The sequence below is a fragment of the Hermetia illucens genome, chromosome 2, assembly GCF_905115235.1.
Source record: "Hermetia illucens chromosome 2, iHerIll2.2.curated.20191125, whole genome shotgun sequence".
NCBI classification, from domain to species: Eukaryota; Metazoa; Arthropoda; class Insecta; order Diptera; family Stratiomyidae; genus Hermetia; species Hermetia illucens.
This window is the reverse complement of record NC_051850.1, coordinates 141,439,949-141,459,910: the sequence shown is the minus strand read 5'-3', so window position 1 is coordinate 141,459,910 and position 19,962 is coordinate 141,439,949. Positions and strand designations below refer to the sequence as shown.

Here is a 19,962-nt window from a genome sequence, read left to right as displayed (position 1 = left end):
TTCGTTTTCCTGCAAATTACATTGAATATTTTCCAGGTCAACATGCTCATCGTAGAATTGAAATCTGATGCACTGAAAGAACGACATTGGAAACAACTCACAAGACAACTAAAAGTGAATTGGATCCTATCTGAATTGGCGCTTGGACAAGTCTATGATGTTAATTTGCTGAAGAATGAGTCGATTGTTAAGGACACTATTCTCATCGCCCAAGGAGAAATGGCTTTGGAAGAATTCTTGAAACAGGTGCGTCTTAATCCCCTCATTTGTCCCAAGTTTTGCCTGAAACAACACGTCGCCCTTACAGGTTCGCGAATCATGGCAAAACTATGAGCTTGATCTCATCAACTATCAGAACAAATGCAAAATCATCCGTGGTTGGGATGATTTGTTCAACAAGGTCAAGGAACATATAAATTCAGTTGCTGCTATGAAACTCTCGCCCTACTACAAAGTTTTCGAAGAAGAGGCATTAACTTGGGAGGAGAAATTGAATCGCATTAACGCCTTGTTTGATGTCTGGATTGATGTTCAACGTCGATGGGTCTATTTAGAGGGTATATTCTCGGGAAGTGCTGATATCAAAACGTTGCTGCCGGTGGAGACATCAAGATTCCAAAGCATCAGTTCTGAATTCTTGGGTTTGATGAAGAAGGTAATGGTTTGAGAAAAGTTTTGATGTACATGAGAACTAAAGGATGAAACATATTCAATAGGTCACAAAATCACCAAAAGTTATGGATGTTCTGAACATCCCAGCTGTTCAACGCTCATTGGAAAGACTCGCTGATCTGCTTGGCAAAATCCAGAAAGCCCTGGGAGAATATCTTGAGAGGGAGAGAACATCATTCCCAAGGTGAGAATCTGGCAAATTGGACAGCAACTTACACATTTTCACCAGAATATTTAGTTAAAATTCACCCTGAGCCAGCATTTTCGCGTCCATTTAGAACATTTTGTCACAATTTGATATTTACACTTTCCATCCTCTTCAGATTCTACTTCGTCGGTGATGAAGATCTGCTTGAAATTATCGGCAACAGCAAGAATATCGCTCGACTTCAAAAGCACTTCAAAAAAATGTTTGCTGGTGTTGCTGCAATTCTTCTGAACGAAGACAACACAGTCATCCTCGGTATTGCATCTCGGGAGGGTGAAGAAGTTCAATTTATTCGACCAGTCTCAACCGTTGACCACCCAAAGATTAACGAATGGCTTACTCTTGTGGAGAAAGAAATGCGTTTCTCCTTGGCATCAAATTTAGCTCAAGCTGTCCAGGATATCAAGCAGTTTAAAGAAGGTTCAATTGATCCACAAAAATATATGGAGTGGTGCGACAAATATCAAGCGCAGATAGTCGTTTTGGCCGCACAGATTCTTTGGTCGGAGGACGTTGAAGCTGCTCTTCAACAATCATCAGAAAATCCAAGCACAAAACCGTTAAATCGAGTATTGTCAACTGTTGAAGCAACACTTAATGTTTTGGCTGATTCTGTACTTCAAGAACAACCGCCATTGCGTCGTAAGAAATTAGAACATTTGGTAAGATAAATGTAACTTTATTTTCGCGGGAAGATTTCATTGATTACGATTTTTCGTAACAGATCAACGAGTTTGTCCACAAACGTACCGTCACCAGACGTTTGATCGCCCACGGCGTCACAAATCCGAAATCATTCCAATGGCTCTGTGAAATGCGTTTCTACTTCGATCCTCGTCAAACTGAAGTTCTACAACAACTCACGATCCACATGGCTAATGCTCGTTTCTATTACGGATTCGAATATTTGGGAGTCCAAGATCGCTTGGTACAGACTCCGCTCACTGACCGTTGCTACTTGACTATGACTCAGGCCTTAGAGTCGAGGCTTGGAGGTTCTCCATTCGGTCCCGCTGGTACGGGTAAAACGGAATCCGTCAAGGCTTTGGGCAACCAACTGGGACGTTTCGTTCTTGTCTTCAATTGTGACGAAACCTTTGATTTCCAAGCTATGGGAAGAATTTTCGTTGGTTTGTGTCAAGTTGGTGCTTGGGGTTGTTTCGATGAATTCAATCGTTTAGAAGAACGTATGCTGTCAGCTTGCTCTCAGCAAATTCAAACAATCCAGGAGGCTTTGAAGTCTCAACAGGAAAATGCTAAAGAAAGTATTTCCGTTGAATTAGTTGGAAAGCAAGTACGAGTTTCACCCGACATGGCTATTTTCATCACCATGAATCCTGGCTACGCTGGACGTTCCAACTTGCCCGATAACTTGAAGAAACTCTTCCGATCATTGGCTATGACAACACCAGATCGTCAACTCATCGCCGAGGTTATGTTGTTCAGTCAAGGTTTCCGTTCTGCTGAGAAATTGGCTTGCAAAATTGTACCATTCTTCAAGCTGTGCGACGAACAATTGTCCAACCAATCCCATTACGATTTCGGTTTGCGTGCTTTGAAATCTGTGTTGGTATCTGCTGGTAATGTGAAACGGGATCGTATCATGAGGATTAAGGAAAACATGACCCAACGTGGCGAAACTAATATTGATGAAGCTTCGATCGCTGAAAATTTACCGGAACAGGAGATCTTGATTCAATCAGTTTGTGAGACTATGGTACCAAAGTTGGTTGCTGAAGATATTCCACTTTTGTTCTCGTTGTTGAGTGATGTGTTCCCGAATGTTGGATATACTCGTGCAGAAATGAAAGGTAAGTTTGTATCTTAATTTATCAAAAAATGATATCAAAAATTGTACGGTAAGCGTTCTGTCAAAATCTGGATACTTATCGTATATTTCAGTTAAAATGAGATATACCTCCGCCCCTTGAGTATTTTTGGTGATGTTAAGTCGCTGAATAAAACGGAAAAAGTAGTAGAATCAATGTGCCAAAAATAGTAGCTGACGCAAAGCGCGCTCATCCTGATTATTGTACGTCCCCACCCCACAGTTAAACATGGTTCCTTTCTGTCTTCAACATGCTGATAAAACAAACTTTTCGCAACTCCCAATCGGAGATACGGTTCTTTATGATCCAAATATCTTTAAAAAAAATTACCCGATACTAATGGACAAAGTTTTCAAGTTCACCGAAGTGATGATGGATTACACTTTTTCGACACAGCGAAATATGTATCACTGAAGGGTATCATAGATGTTAAGAAGGTGGATTTTTCGAGATTTAGATAAGTATTTTATGCGATATCGTATGCAAATATTTTCATTTACAACTATTAAGCTAAAGAGAAGGACATCAAACCTTTCCTCTCCAACAATTTAATTTTCCGTTGCGGGATCGTCCAAAGAATTCGTCCTTTTCAGAAGAGGATGGAGGTAGCATTTCCCCAACTAAGGCAGCAGAAGCTATTCACCATAATCGAAAAATCCCAGATAAACCTGATGGGTTTATATCATCTCGGCAGTAAAATTGCACTCGACCTCCGAAATAGAATCAAATTTAGACGAATAAGCAAACCTCCTCAAACGATATTATCAAAGCCACTAGACTAATAGTTGCGTTAGTCTACTTTCTCCCTTCGATGTTAATGCAGGAGTTCAGAATGAACTAAGATAATTGTTTTATTTTCTTGGCAGTATGACTGAAGTCCTAGAAACGGAAGACTTTAATGCTAGAAGCAAAAACGTTAGGGCTCTATGAAAAGAAAACTATTCGAGCCCTTTATTGTTTTTACTGTGTTTAAAGCTCTCAGCAACCTTCTGAGCAAATCCCAACCCCAACAACTATTGATATTTCACCTCTGCCAAATTCATCTGGATATACTGCGTCAACGAAGCTAAAAGGTGCTATTGGGAGAAAGGAGAAGTAAGATGAATTGTACAGGGCCTTCAACTCTATTAAAAACGTCGTAAATGCTTCTACATTGTGCAAACAACTATCACTTGGGGCCAACGAAATGACCGTTGAACACAAGAATGAAGCACCTAGAAGGGTGACGACTCACTTACGATCAAAGCGGTTATAGAAGTTAAATAGGGGATACATTCGACTAAAAGTCCCAACATTTAAGGAACTCTTATCAGGCCTATAGTGTACTACGCAGCGCCGTCCACCGGCTTACCTCAAAAAGAAAATTGAATCTTTGTTGCGGCACAACTTCGCAAAACTCCGCTTCATGTAATCTTTGCGCTGGCAGATGAACTTCTTCCTGATCTCAGAAAAATGATGGTTGCACCGGTGCTCAGACAATTAGAAATGTGGCCACTCAATTGTCTCTGATGAGTTATAATCAATTATATACCATAGACAGACAATCAAATGGCTCTGGATTCGGAAAAGGAGACGAGCAAAGTCTTACTGAAAGTCTGACTGGTCATTAATAGACAGAATATGGAGAGCATTGAACAATTTAAATATGAATGTACTGTGATCTCTGCCGACGCAACCACGAAGCTTAATGTCGCTTGACGTTTTTTCCAGAAGACGGCAAATTGGAGTTATTTCGTGTCAATGTTCTTCTATGGAAACACTACATGAAATGCTCGAAAGCTCCAAAGTTTTATCAACCGTGTCTACGTCGAGTCATCGGACTTGGTTACCATGCTCGTGGACACATTAAGCAGAAGTCGGAAGTGGCGGTGAAGTGGTCACATATTGAAAACGAGCGATAATTCCACTGCGAACTATGTTATGCAATGGACTAACTATCCCAGAATTACCGAATAATATAAATATAATAAAATAATAAATTTATCCAATTGCGCAAATGCAAATCGAATATGATGATGCGTGGAATGCGAGGAGCCGATGGAATTACACTCGAACTGGTTAAATATGGAGGCGACCAACTACGCCAAGCGGTTCATCAACTGATGCGCACGGTGTGGGACAGCGAATCAATGTCGGAAAACTGGCAAACGTCCCATACATAAAAAGGGGAGATATTACACAGTACAGGAATTATTAAGCTATCACTTTGCTAAGTACCATCTTTAAGATATTTCCACTATCTTGCTAGGCGGGATAGCACCGCACGCCCAGAACACCACCGGCCCATGCCAAAAAGGCTTGACTCCTGATAAATCTGTAACAGATCGGATGTTGGAGTATGACCATCAGTTGCCCATAGCTAAGGTAGAACTGCACATGGCCATGAGAGAATTAGGTATCCCTACGAAATTGATAAGATTGACTAGGCTGACCCTGACCAATGTGAGAGGCCAGATAACATCAGTAGGATGCCTACATTAGGACGAAGTTTATGAGTGATATCACGATCATCCGGTTATGGATAAAATCCAGCTCAAAAGGTTCTGGTGAGCGGCTCATTTAATCCGTATAGGTGAGGATGATCCAAGCCGGAAAGTCTATATGGGCAATACCTATGGTAGAGAAAGAAAACGTGGCAGACCCTCCCCCCTTCCCTTCCTCCGATGGAGCGATGGCATTAACCAGGACGCCAGACAGCTTTAGAAATATCGAATTAGTTGATCTCGTCGCAAAACCGGAATATCTGCAGTTCCTTTCTAAGGCAGACCTAGACCAAATAACGGCTGTTGCGCCATTGCTGATGATGGGAAACTGATCGAGGGGGTAGGTTTAGTGATAAACAGTTTCATAGTGGCCACCCTTTTCGTCAAATCTTGTAACTGTGGCATGTTTAATCAATCAAAAATAAAAATATCTTACAATTGAAGGTGGAGAGAAGGAGAACTTATAAAATTTTAATTTTGAGTAATTTTGCATGACTTCTTCTAAGCCCTGCGGCAGGAACAACGTCACCCATAACAAGAAGAAATAAATCGGTGGTAAGATGCAACCCTGGCGGACTCCCCTTTGGACTTCAAATTCCTCGGAGATTTTGCGCTTTCATATGTCGCTTACATTCACACAATTCAGAGAAAAATGTCGAAACAATGAACTAAGGAAAATCCGATGAGCTACTATGTTTTTCTCTAAATTATCCTTCCGTTCGATGTGACACCGTTTTCAAAAGCGCCGTTCTTGTTCTTATTCTCCCCTGCCTCTCGATCAGCCGGTTCCGCTAGACCTGGCCTTAAACTTCTCGAGTTCATGTTGCCAGCAACATGCGCAGTAGCGTCACAATCAATTCGTCCGCATGCATTCAATAATGTGCAATATGCGGCGAATCTGAAGGTAATTTCACACTGTAGAATGCATTATTTGGGCAAATTAATCCCGAAAGAGACGAATGAAATTCCGCTCCCATCGCAAAGCCCCGGCACTACACTCTGACGATCAAGCTCTCAAGACGTTCTTTGATGCTTAACAAGATTACTTAGCTATTATTTTTGGGATGGTCCCCTTTTTCCGTGTCCGGATAGCTGAGTGGTTAGAGCACAAGGCTATTGTACGGAAGGTCGCGGTTCAAATCTCACTGGTGGCAGCGGAATTTGTATCGTGATTTCACGTCGGATACCAGTCGACTCAGCTTTGAATGAGTACCTGAGTCAAATCAGGGTAATAATCTCGGGCGAGCGCAATGCTGACCACATTGCCTCCTACAGTGTATTGTAGTGTACCGTTACGGTCTTAAATGAAGTGCTCTAAGACACTTCAAGGCCTTGATCCAATATGGATTGTTGCACCAACGATTATTATTATTATTATCCCCTTCTTCCACTCGCTATTTCCGTATCCGTAAATTGCTGTGACTCCATTCACAAGAGACCGATGGGATAGGGTTAAGAACCGTGCCGCTGCTCAGCATCGTGAATGAGGAGTCGAACTTCAATGTCCTTCACAAGACCATCGAATGATTTGCGACCACATCCAAGTTCTTTCATGATGCGGTGTACAATTCTGAAATTATTACGTTTTACTGCGAATTCCTTTTTATCAGGGCGTTCGAGCGCGTCCCGCCTGAAATCAATCGCACTCGAGCAATAGAGCCTTCAATACCTTCCGTTCATCGATTCGCTTCCACAATTCCATATTCAGTCAGATTTTATGGCGTCATTTGGAGACATGGCCGATGACCTGCGTGTCGTTTGTTTCATACTCATCGACATTCTCTGGTGGATTATTCAGTGTATCTGCGGTCCGATCAGCAATATAGCTTTCCTCCTGTCGAGCGACAGCTGGATCATCATTATAACTCTGAGGGAAGAAGAGGACGCGATCGAATGTAAATGACCATCAGATAGAGATCCCTTTCAAGGCCGATCACAGCACCTCTCTCAACTCTTAAATCTACTGCTGATGGCAAAGTGATCAATCTGATTGCTCATACGGTGTCGCTTAGTTGAAACCCCATGGTAGGCTCTGTGCTTGAACAATGCGCCACCAATGATGAGGGGATAGAAGCTGCAGAAATCCATAAACCTCCCACCATTATCACGGTTACCATTGAATTTAACAGAGTGCAATAGCACATGGCCGCAAGAGAGCGAGGAGTGCTTTCCAGAGTCCCATCATCGTACTTCGCTTAGTCCCAGAATGTCCAGCTTATATCATTGCTATTCTCTCAAGTTTGAAAAAGCGAGCATTCTTCGGACCCTGACTGCCATTGTCAAGGAGGGCGCGCACATTCCAGAAAATAATCATAGTCCATTTTCGATAGCCAAAGGTCTTTGGCGTGAGGTCAGTGCCTATCCGAGGCGTTGTAGCAGTAAAGTTTCGAAATTTGCAGTTTGCTAGCCCACAAATTTCTATTCCTTTCAGCTACAACAATCAGAGAAGCTGCAACTCACAGGGCACAGCGTTTAGTCCTATCCAAAACTCATCATATAATAACAATCGCTAGTGCGGCAATCCAATTAAATCTGGACCTTAAAGAAATTTAGCGAGATCATAGTTAAGTTACAATAACTGAAATTTCTGCTTTCCTTCTAGGTCTTAAGGATGAAATCCGTAAAGTTTGCGCTGAGGAGTACTTGGTTTGCGGAGAAGGTGATGAACAAGGTGCTGCTTGGATGGAAAAGGTAAAAACTTGTGTTTCCTTTTTTTAGTACGACAAATTCCAATAATACTAACTTCTAATTTCACTTTAACGCTACTAAAAAGGGATATGGTGAAACTTGGGTGGAAAAAGTAAGAAAAACCATTTGTACTGTAGCACATTCACAATGAGTTTGTGTCCATCTCAAAATTTATCGCTAGGACTTCGTAAGATACGAAGCGAATAGATCTTTTATTGAAGGCAAATTATAATTAGGTTACTCTACTACTAGGAACTCTTATAAAATAATTTGACTAACATACAAATTTCAGAAACTGCAAGAATAGGTTTTAAGTTTTATTTTGTTGCATTATCAATTTCATGCATTTAGAAATGTTGTCTTGATTTTCATGTTTATTCGTTGCTATTCAAATTGGAGGAGTGTTTCCTATGAATAATTTGTATTACGCTCATTCTCCAAAATTAGGTACTTCAACTATACCAAATCAGCAACCTCAATCACGGTCTAATGATGGTCGGTCCATCTGGATCTGGTAAATCAACTGCATGGAAAGTGCTACTCAAAGCTCTGGAAAGATTCGAAGGAACCGAAGGTGTGGCGCACGTCATTGATCCAAAGGCTATATCGAAAGAAGCGCTGTATGGTGTCCTCGATCCAAACACGAGAGAATGGACAGATGGTTTGTTTACGCACATTCTGAGGTATATTTTCATTCGGCAATTTGCTTCTACGAACTTTTTTTGATTGATTTGTCCTTCATGCAGAAAAATTATTGACAACGTACGAGGTGAAATCAACAAGCGCCAATGGATTATATTCGACGGTGACGTTGATCCTGAATGGGTAGAAAATTTGAACTCGGTGCTCGATGATAACAAACTTTTAACCTTGCCAAATGGTGAACGTTTATCGTTGCCACCAAATGTTCGCGTCATGTTTGAGGTATGAATAAGAAACTATCCCCAATGGCAGCTGTGTATAATGTAACAATTTTCGCTAGGTACAAGATCTTAAATTCGCTACCTTGGCTACGGTATCACGTTGCGGCATGGTTTGGTTCTCCGAAGATGTTCTTTCCACCGAAATGATATTTGAGAACTACTTGTTACGCTTGCGTAATATTCCACTGGAAGAATCGGATGAAGATAACTTTGGAACAAGTAAAACTCAAGAGAAGGAGGACGAAGTTTCGCCATCTTTGCAAGTAAGTTGCGTCTAACGGCGTGATTGTAAACGACTGCTAAATTAAATTTTCCTTTCCAGACTCAACGAGAAATATCTACCCTGATTCAGCCGTTCTTCTCAGCCGATGGTGTTATTGTTCGATGCTTAGAATATGCGATGGAGCAAGAGCACATTATGGATTTCACACGTCTGCGCGCTTTGAGCTCATTGTTCTCAATGCTTAACCAAGCCGTCAGGTCAGTATTGCCTCGAACATTTTTATCCTTCCACTTAAATTTAAAACGGATTTGAGTGTTCTAGATACATTTTCTTTCATTCTAAAATTATTGGCTTCTTATTTCCACTCCTACCAACAGAGAAAAAACTATTAAAATGCACGCTCACATTCTTATTATTTAATTCAATTCAACTGTACCATTTAAAAAAAAAAATTCTTCCTCACAGAAACGTCTTAAACTTCAATCAACAACATCCAGATTTCCCAGTAGCTCCAGAACAACTTGAACAATACATTCCAAAGGCTTTGATCTACTCCATCTTATGGTCATTCGCTGGTGATGCTAAACTCAAGGTTCGCGTCGATTTAGGTGATTTCCTCCGAAGTGTTACAACTGTTCCTTTGCCTGGTAACCAAGGATCACCTATCATTGACTACGAGGTTAATATGTCTGGTGAATGGGTTCCCTGGTCTAACAAAGTCCCAGTTATTGAAGTTGAAACGCATAAGGTCGCAGCTCCTGATATTGTCGTTCCCACTCTTGATACTGTTCGCCATGAAAGTTTGTTATACACTTGGTTAGCAGAGCATAAGCCTTTAGGTAAATTAATGGATTGCCTTCAAATGAAAATGGGTAGAACTTAATTATCGTTGCCTTACAGTACTTTGCGGACCGCCAGGCTCTGGTAAAACAATGACTCTGTTCTCGGCCTTACGTGCGCTGCCTGATATGGAAGTTGTCGGCTTGAATTTCTCATCTGCTACAACACCAGAATTGTTGCTGAAAACGTTTGATCATTATTGTGAATATCGCAAGACACCAAACGGTGTTGTTCTGTCTCCAATTCAGGTATGATTAGAAAAACATATTTTTTTTTCTATTCTTCATTATCGTTGTTCATAGATTGGAAAATGGCTTGTTCTGTTCTGCGATGAAATCAACTTGCCAGACATGGACGCTTACGGAACACAGCGGGTCATTTCTTTCTTACGCCAACTGGTTGAACACAAAGGATTCTATCGAGCCAGTGACCAAGCTTGGGTTTCCTTAGAGCGCATTCAGTTTGTTGGCGCTTGTAATCCTCCAACAGATCCTGGAAGAAAGCCACTAAGCCATCGCTTCTTACGTCATGTACCAATTATTTATGTCGACTATCCCGGCGAGACTTCACTGAAACAGATTTACGGAACATTCAGTCGTGCAATGTTAAGATTGATGCCTGCTCTGAGAGGTTACGCTGAACCATTGACTAATGCCATGGTTGAATTCTACTTGGCATCACAAGATCGTTTCACTCAGGACATGCAACCACATTATGTCTACTCACCTCGTGAAATGACTAGATGGGTTCGTGGTATCTGTGAGGCTATTAGGCCACTAGACAACTTGCCGGTTGAGGGATTAGTTCGTCTCTGGGCTCATGAAGCTCTTCGCCTCTTCCAAGATCGTCTTGTCGATGATACGGAACGTCGCTGGACAAATGAAAATATTGACATTGTCGCCATGAAACACTTCCCAAGTGTTGACGGTGAAAAGGCATTGGCCCGTCCAATTCTGTACAGCAACTGGCTTTCAAAGGATTATATGCCAGTTAATCGGGAAGAACTGCGCGATTACGTCAAGGCTCGTCTAAAAGTATTCTACGAAGAAGAATTGGATGTGCCGCTTGTCTTGTTCGATGAAGTATTGGAGCATGTGCTACGTATTGATCGTATTTTCCGTCAACCACAAGGACATCTTTTGCTGATCGGTGTTTCAGGCGCAGGAAAGACAACTTTGTCACGATTTGTTGCATGGATGAATGGATTATCTATTTTCCAAATTAAGGTTTGCTTTTATTCTTATGATAACGAATTCAAACATTTCAAAGTGAAATTTATTAACAGGTTCACAATAAATACACTAGCGAAGATTTCGATGAGGATTTGCGTTGTGTCTTGCGAAGGTCTGGTTGCAAGGATGAGAAAATTGCGTTCATTCTGGATGAGTCCAACGTATTAGATTCTGGCTTCTTGGAAAGAATGAATACTCTATTGGCTAACGGAGAGGTAAGTTTAAGAGTTTCATTAATTACATTAAGCGCAATCTAAAATTCACAAGTAATGCGTTTTTGAATCAATCGAAGCAGCTCAGTAGCAGTAGTAATTCAAATACTTAGTTCAAATAAAAGCACGAATTGTCGCTTGATTGTGATTCCACCCTTTTCCATTATACATAAAGAGTAAAAGATCTGATTTCGCAAATGTTTAAAATTTAATCAATTGTCAACGTTAACCCATAAATGTCGAAGCAATCAAATTTTGGAAGATCCACTTTAATCAACTGAATTCGTATACGTTAAAATTAGTGGGTCCGAATAACATATAAATTATGGCGCTTGATCTCATATATTCAATCAATCAAGCAATCTTTTCGGTGGGAAACTGAACCCGGTTTCCCGGCAAACAATCCTTACCAAACACACAATGAAAGGAATGAATGACCCGTCATCGCACCAATCGATTCCCCATGAGTAAATAGCCGCAATGGCACATTTACACAGTTTCTCGTTAAAGTATTTGACTATTGAGGAGGCCGAATATTAGAACCTGCGACTCATCAGAATTCTGTAGAACGTTAAACTTTCGATGAAGTTAATCCCACTTTCTATACCTAAAAATGTTCATTGGGCGTTTGCTGGAATATCCTCAAAACGCATTTTGATCGTATGACTCTTTTGTGTTTAAGAGTGTTGCATTTGTAAAATGTTGAGGAAGAGCACGAGTCACTACACACCTTTACGAAACTTTTGCTGGAGGTTATTGAGAGGCATTTCTTTGGTTTTACGACACAAGTTGAGTAAAAAGTCCGGAAGCCTGACGTTGACTTCTTGTAGTTAAACGGGAGTTAAACTATAACTTGAGGGGGGCCTGGGGCAATTAGCTTCGAATTGACGGCGCGTTCGGCTAGAAATTTGAGGATCCATAGCGAAATATCCATAGACATCGCAAGGGTTTCTAGACAGCATTTCAAATAGTTTAAGCTAATAATTTCCTGGACATTTTGCATGTTGATGGATATGGTTGGTACATGTATCTTCTCTGTTTTATTTCAGTTTTCATTACAATGGTAGGTAAAACTGAGGGAACCCAATGATTCACCAATTTAAGTTTCCATAACGGGTCTAGCATTAAGCCAACGTAGTATTTCGCATTGAATTTCAAGGAAAAACTTGGTCTATCCTCTTAGCTTTCTGCACTTGTCGCTAGAGGCAGGAATAGGAAAGCTAGTGTTTTGCAAACTATCGTTAAATCAATTCTTCAATAAAAATAACTTCTTCCTTTAAGTGATGGATGAAGTGTACTTCAGGTTTGTGCTGTGTTGTCTGTTGCTGATGTTAGCTATTGGTCGCTGATCGAGAGAAGTATTTGAGCCATTCAGGGCATACCATGTGTTTAGCTTGGTCATCGCATTCGTGCAATATTCATTTTTTTATTCTATCAGTACGCCTTATTTTTCTACATTTTAAAAGTTTCTCCTGTGTAGCTTTGCAAAGGTTAATGGAGTCCCCCAGTTTTCCATTCCTTTTCCATCACCTTGGCTTGGAAATACAGTAGTCCACATATCCATACAAACGAATGCTATTTTCTTCAGGAGGTCGAAAATCTACAGGTGAATTTGAAATAGTCTCCGTGATTTCATTCATTTTGAGATTATTGATGACATCAATGAAATAAAGTTCTAATTTCTTGAAAGCAGAAAAATGCTCTGTGAGTTGGGGCTTAAGCATACACTCAAGGCATTCCCTGCTTGTCCTAAAAGGCGAGAATTCCAGTACATTCTAGGACAAAACAAAGCAGGATGGTGGGAATCTTACGTCAATGTACTTGTATACTTCAGAAAGGCAAATGGTTGCAGAAGAGGATCTGGGGTTGGGTTGCTTCTGCCAGCTACCGCAAAGCCCGTTCACTTGATCTGGGAGCCGGTTCCTGCAGGATTCTGACTACAAGATTCCAGTGCAGGTTAAGAAGCATCACAATTGTACACTGTTATGCACCACCGGACACTTTCGATATAGTGGGGAAGGATGCTACGAACAATTACACGCAGGCTAGGATGATCTGAATGACATGGTGAGCTCTGACAACATCTTGCTCACCATGTACTGGCGGAGTACAGTTTTGACGACCGTAACAATAGTGATTTGAGATTTGTAGATCTCTGCCGGTGGCATATTATTCGAGGACAAAGACTGTTATAAGGTCAGTTGGGTTTCAATCGACCGATACCGTAAGAACAATCAGATTGACAACTCTGCGATCAGTAGTGGATTTAGGAGTTGTCTTCTAGATATATATAACAAGAGAGGCGCTGACATCACCCTCAAAAGGGATCATCATCTGAGAGCCGCTTACCTTCGCTTGCATATTATTTCGGGCGCCTTTTCTCGGGTGCTACGCAGGTCGTCAGCCACGTCCTGAACGGACGTCACAAAATCTGATTTACTGCCGAATCGTTGAGGAGGATTAATGGACGATGTGAGTGACGGCTGACGTGAAGCATTCGCATTAATACCGCATGAAATCCCGGAAAGTTTAACATTGTGTGCGCCGTGATAAAAAAGAGTTTGTTATTTCGCCAGTCAAGGAAGTAGAAGATGCCGCAGAATGCAATGATTTCAGAAAAAAAACTTGCCACAAATCTTTCGATGGTCCTTTGAAGAACGTTAACGGCCGACTCCTTATCCACGACGACAAGCACCTGATGAAGTGGAAGGGAGTGTACCTGGCGTGCTCTAGGCCCCCCCCCCCAAAGGGTGAATGGCAATCATATTTAACAGCTTAATCTTCCCTTTCGGAGACCCCTTTTAGGGAACATAGATCAGAAGTAGAAGTGACTTTTCTTAAGGTTTTTTGTTAAACAATTAGAATCGAGTCGATGTCTGTCCGTCCGTCTGTCTGTCTGTCACACCCGATTTAGTTAGATCAATTATTACAACAGTTGGTCTGAGCGGAGCCACAGAATGTGTCCATGTGGGTTAGCAAATGAGAAGGCTCAATTACTACTTTCCGAAACTGGTCGCATATTTGATTTCGCCTGAAACACAGGGGAGCGAAGGCTGAAAATCTGACCCCCAAAAAGTTTTTTTAGTAAGCAGTGAGACGTCAAGCAAAAGAGTAGAAACCACAAAGGCAGCGCCTCATTGTTAGCTGAAGGCAAATAGTCCGAGAGTAGACCATATACAGACCTTATCTCGAGTTGGAAGCATGTTATAGCACTTCATTTCAACACCATATCAGTCACTAGAAGACAATAAAGTCAGTATTGTGCGGTGGACGCGAGACCTATCTAAAACTTTTACCACAATGAAGGAATACTGCCCGCAAATTGTAAAGCGGCGGGCTTTGTTTGCGATATGGTCGTAATCATCACCAGCATAAAACTTCCGCAATGATGGCAATCGCAAATAATCGGGGCAAAAACATATCCAGGAATTCTGCAGCATATTCTCTCAAAGGACCATCCCGATTCTTATGGTATCATCCGGTGAATCTTCGCGGCAAGAACCACTTCAAACTTGTGTCTGATCGCCCTCTTCAAGTACATGAGGATGGTACTCCCAACAACTTTACCGGATCGAAGACATTGGGGCAGTAACAACCACGGTGAAGGGTTTTGAGTGCTCTGCAACTACCATGGTTTGGACATTGGCGGCCTGGTCTGACATTCATCAATATGAAAGGAACGGCCGATATCTTAAGAAGCCCACTATATTATGGTATATTATATTAATGTGCACTTAGTCGCCGTGAAGAGTACATTTATCTCTGACGCAAATTAAATTATCCATCAGACCAATCTTGGTAAGTGAATTCTATCTCGCAATTTTTTCACGATCGGTCCAACCCCATATCGATTGCAAATAACCTTATTTCGGATGTGATCAAGACGTGCTATGCGACAAGTCCAAGGCAACATCTTCGTCTCCATTACCGCGAGACGCCGTTAATTGTCTTTTATATTTTGAGAACACTCAGAACTATAGACGGCAACAGGGCATACGATACTGCAGTAACTTTTAAATTCGAGACATTCGTCGATACATCGATCACAAAAAACATTTTTAAAAAATGCAATGACCGCCTCATCAACACGGTCTGAAATTCAATCTGAATAAAACTGAATTTTGTCGACCAATCCACATGAAACAGGCACTATCATTTTCAGAACTGTATCATGAAATTATTTCATGCATAACCTACCTAACCTAACCTAGATGAGGTGGCACCCCACAATTGGTGTTCTTCTGATCTACCATGATGGGTAACTTAAAAGGCGAAAAGAGCAGTTCACTACGATATTTAATCGTATATTCGGTCTTTTGAGAATTGGAGGAAGGATGAAGAACATTACCAGAAGCTAGCGGCTGTAGCACGTAAATATACTTGAAGTAAAATGTCTTACCTGTGAGCACCTGCATATGCAGTGCCTTGAGAAATTAAATGGATACCTTATTTTTTAAGGCTGTGTCTGTCTATCTGTAACATCCATTTTACTCTGATACGGCTAAACCCAATGTCACTATATTTAATGAAATTGTGGAGTCTATGAATTCCTTTACATGCTATATGTGGCGGCGTCATTTCGGGTTAAATATAAGGAGGAGCTGACCGTATATGTGAAAGCGTAGTGTACATTAAATAAAATGTAGCCATGTAAAGTGTCGAATTAAAGGACACGAATCAAAATGGCAATCCAAATAGATAACAAAGCACACAACACGTAAAAAGATAGTTTTGAAAAAGGTAACTAAATAAACTGCTGCCCTGCTGATGGTTCCGCTATGTTCCTAAGCGGCCATGATTTCCCGCATGCGCCAAATTAACACACGCTCACCTCCATTGATATGCGAATAAATTCCCTTTCTAACCTGATTTTCCTTCTGAAGCCTGAATGTTTATGGAAGATATAGCTACCAGTGCGTTGAAAAGTACAAAAGAGTAACTCTGAACTGAAACTGTAAAGACGAATGCATATCAAGCTCTTTTGAAATTTCCCAGTTTATCTTTACTAGTTCGCATAATCTGAAATGTGATATTAAAATTATCCATTTTCATTTCGTCAACACAAAATTTGTCTCCAGTTCCCTTACAAAGCCACGCCAACAACTAGAGTAACATCTAGCATATATTATACCACATCAATATTCAGTGGAATCAAAATGATTTTCGAAAGTTTATTCACAAAAATCCCATTCTAGGTTCCAGGATTGTTCGAGGGAGATGAATACACAACCTTGATGACCCAGTGCAAAGAAGGCGCCCAACGTGAAGGCCTCATGCTAGACTCCAACGATGAATTATATAAATGGTTCACACAACAAGTTATGCGCAATCTCCACGTCGTCTTCACCATGAATCCATCAACCGATGGTCTCAAAGATCGTGCAGCTACATCACCAGCTTTGTTCAATCGTTGCGTCTTGAATTGGTTCGGCGATTGGTCAGACTCAGCTCTATTCCAAGTAGGCAAAGAGTTCACTCAACGTGTCGACTTAGAGAAACCAAATTGGACAACACCTGACTTCTTCCCTGCCGCTTGTCCTAATATCCCCGCTCAGCCATCACATCGTGATGCAGTTATCAACGGCTGTGTATATGTACATCAAACGCTGCATAATGCTAATGCTAAACTGGCCAAGCGAGGTGGAAGAACAATGGCTATTACGCCCCGTCACTATTTGGACTTTATTCATCATTTCGTCAAGTTGTATTCGGAAAAACGTAGCGACTTGGAAGAGCAACAACTTCATTTGAATGTCGGTTTGAATAAGATCGCAGAAACTGTGGAACAGGTAAGTTCAAGGGCTCGTGATTTGAAAAGTCGATATACGATAACTTCATGTGGCTATAGGTCGAAGAAATGCAAAAATCGTTAGCTGTCAAGTCACAAGAATTGCAAGCGAAGAATGAGGCTGCCAATGCTAAATTGAAGCAGATGTTCAAGGATCAACAAGAAGCTGAAAAGAAGAAGGTTCAATCACAAGAAATTCAACAACAATTGGCGCAACAGACCGTTAAAATTGAAGAGAAGCGAAAGTGTGTCATGGCTGATTTAGCTCAAGTCGAACCGGCTGTTATTGAAGCGCAGCAAGGTATTATCTTTCTCATTTGACATCACCCCCCTCCTTTTCCCTTTCAATTTGTCCTAGCACCGTGAATCCTTTTCTCCTTTGCGCAACATTTAGCAGCGTGAATGGTCACTTCATTCATCATTTGCCATTTGTAGGAGATTAACTATTTCTTCCCTGCTCGAATAAGTGACAATGGACAAGGAAGAGATTAGTTATCATGCAATCGCAAATGAAATGGAGTTTCCGTCATGATGATTTATTTCATAACAATTGATTTATTCTTTCCTTTAAAAATTTTACTATTTTTTTCTTACCTTTATTGTGAAGTTGATTTGATTTTTATATTATAAAAAAACACTTTCTGCTCTATTTTTTTGCAAATTAAACAACACTTATAGCTGTGAGTGCCATTAAGAAGAAGCATTTAGCCGAAGTTAGATCAATGGCCAATCCACCGGCAATTGTTAAGCTTGCGTTAGAGTCCGTTTGTGATCTACTCAATGAGAATGCAAGTGATTGGAAAGCTATTCGTGGCACTTTAGTCAAAGAGAGTTTCATTCCATCGATTGTAAACTTTGACACATCTGAGATCACGTAGGAACACAAACAAATTTTTTTATTTCAAAGATATTTTTAACTAGCTGCTATGTAATACTCGTAATCATGCATTGTTGATAAGGAATCGTTTCTAACATCGCAAGCTATTCTAATACATACAAATTCTAATGCTACAAATGCACCTATGAAATATACAATTATTGAGGCTTGAAAATAACCCAGAAGTCTTTGCGTTCACAAAACCTCCACAGATTGACGACAATCGAACCTAATTGTGTGTGAATATTGTGAGCGCAATGAACATGGACCTGTGAATATATTAAACCCAATTTAACGTACGTGTGCTACAACAGATGTGTATAACATGCTTCCAAACTGCCAAACATTTGTTTTTTGTTTTAATCCCTACTCAAAATAATCTTTCTCCTCTCTCTCTTTCTATTATAATCTTTCTTAATTTCCTACATAATCTCATAACCATCAACAATTTATTGAATAATATAATCTTCTCTAGCTGTAAAGTCGATTAGAAAACAACAGCTCGTTGAAGTACGTACAATGGCTAATCCACCAGCTGTCGTTAAACTGGCATTAGAATCGATATGCTTGCTGCTTGGGGAAAATGCAACTGATTGGAAATCAATTCGTGCAGTTATAATGCGAGAAAACTTTATAAATTTAATAGTATCTAACTTCAATACCGAAGATATAACGTAAGCATGTTCTAGTTATAATGAAAACTAACTCGTTTTATTTTAACGTTGAATTAATTCCTAATAAGTAGGCATAATGTTGCTCTTGTTTTTCGTTATATAACGGCACAATAACTTTTAGATCATATTTGCTTTGTATATACACCGAAAATCGCTATATTGGCTTTGTTGTCCCATTTTTGGGGCTTGTGATATTCCTAACACTATCATCAAGTGAATGAGCTCAATCGAAATTAAGTTTACCTTATTATCTATTGGTCCAAAAAGGAAACAAAGAGTTACCTAACATACGACAGGTTGCGCCCGTTTTTGAGAACCATCTCGTGAATTATTGTTGGCGTCCGATCAAACCATATAAGCCTCCTATTCACTTTTGCGTGGGTCATATTATTTTTCCCATATTTCACGTTTTATGTAGCTATACTGCTTTGCAAATGGTAACCTTACAAAGATAAAGAGGAACCTTCGTGAGGCAACCAGGATTCGAACTCAAACTCCGAGATCGAGAAGTTGGCGTTTAATCACCTCGTCCATCGCTCCATCAAATTATAGCTTTTCCGAAAAGTCAGTTTATTCCAAAGACGTTCGCCTAATGCTTGTCTAGTTATTAAGGCGGTCCTGAGTCTGCAATCCAATTGTGGAGAAACTTACTCCCACTGCGTGTGATCCACAAACCCCACTGTTTTGGGCTATTACATAATTTTTAAAAAGACGTCTTGTGATTGCTAAAACTGAATTTTCATAACCAACAATTTTTTTCAGTCTGGGTTGAAAAATTTGTTAATGTTTCGATTAAATTTTTCTCCCACATACTTTCTTTGAAATGCTAGAATTCTAAACTGTTCTATTCTGTTCTCAATTGAATGAATAAAAAAATTGATTTCGCAAAGAAAGTCGGTGATAAATTTGCGCAATGAAATGCTCTCGTAAGGAAAAGGGACTCATGCCCTTCGAATATTCGAATATTTATGCTCAAAGTAGTTATCCAGCAACCTTGTAGCAGTAAAAGATCCTACCCGATGATATGTTTCCTTTCTATCTATCACCGAAACAGAACAACAAGGCCGTGCGCAACTTGTCTTGAGTGTAATGCAAAACAGACGGGGTAGGTATTGCCATTATGCGCGGGATTGTTGCCTTTACTCATATTATGATTGTTTTTTAAGTTCGAAATCTGAGTCCTATTATGAATACCGACAAAATTTCAACAATATTCCTTACAATCTCTTCGAAAAGCAAAAAAAAGACCGAGAACTTGTAGTTATGACGAATTTTCTATTGAAAAATCATTAAGCAATCCATGAACGACTTGT

The 19,962-nt window shown here is 40.4% G+C and overlaps 1 protein-coding gene across 8 annotated transcripts in view; it reads left to right on the top strand.

Annotated features, from left to right (window-relative positions):
- LOC119648028 (dynein heavy chain, cytoplasmic) overlaps positions 1–19,962 on the top strand; it is a 53,520-nt gene that overhangs the window by 19,735 nt on the left and 13,823 nt on the right. For 2 of the 8 annotated variants that reach the window (XM_038049446.1, XM_038049450.1), the window contains 18 exons: positions 37–246; positions 308–655; positions 717–856; positions 996–1,542; positions 1,605–2,691; positions 7,795–7,883; positions 7,966–7,992; positions 8,328–8,563; positions 8,627–8,804; positions 8,863–9,066; positions 9,126–9,283; positions 9,492–9,865; positions 9,927–10,114; positions 10,169–11,092; positions 11,152–11,313; positions 16,506–17,099; positions 17,159–17,399; positions 18,451–18,649. In XM_038049446.1, coding sequence (XP_037905374.1) covers positions 37–246; positions 308–655; positions 717–856; positions 996–1,542; positions 1,605–2,691; positions 7,795–7,883; positions 7,966–7,992; positions 8,328–8,563; positions 8,627–8,804; positions 8,863–9,066; positions 9,126–9,283; positions 9,492–9,865; positions 9,927–10,114; positions 10,169–11,092; positions 11,152–11,313; positions 16,506–17,099; positions 17,159–17,399; positions 18,451–18,649 — 5,906 coding nt within the window. Of the gene's footprint in view, positions 1–36; positions 247–307; positions 656–716; positions 857–995; positions 1,543–1,604; positions 2,692–7,794; positions 7,884–7,965; positions 7,993–8,327; positions 8,564–8,626; positions 8,805–8,862; positions 9,067–9,125; positions 9,284–9,491; positions 9,866–9,926; positions 10,115–10,168; positions 11,093–11,151; positions 11,314–16,505; positions 17,100–17,158; positions 17,400–17,776; positions 17,973–18,450; positions 18,650–19,962 lie in introns of all 8 variants that reach the window. The other 6 variants (XM_038049451.1, XM_038049447.1, XM_038049452.1 and 3 more) reach the window with 3 other exon arrangements.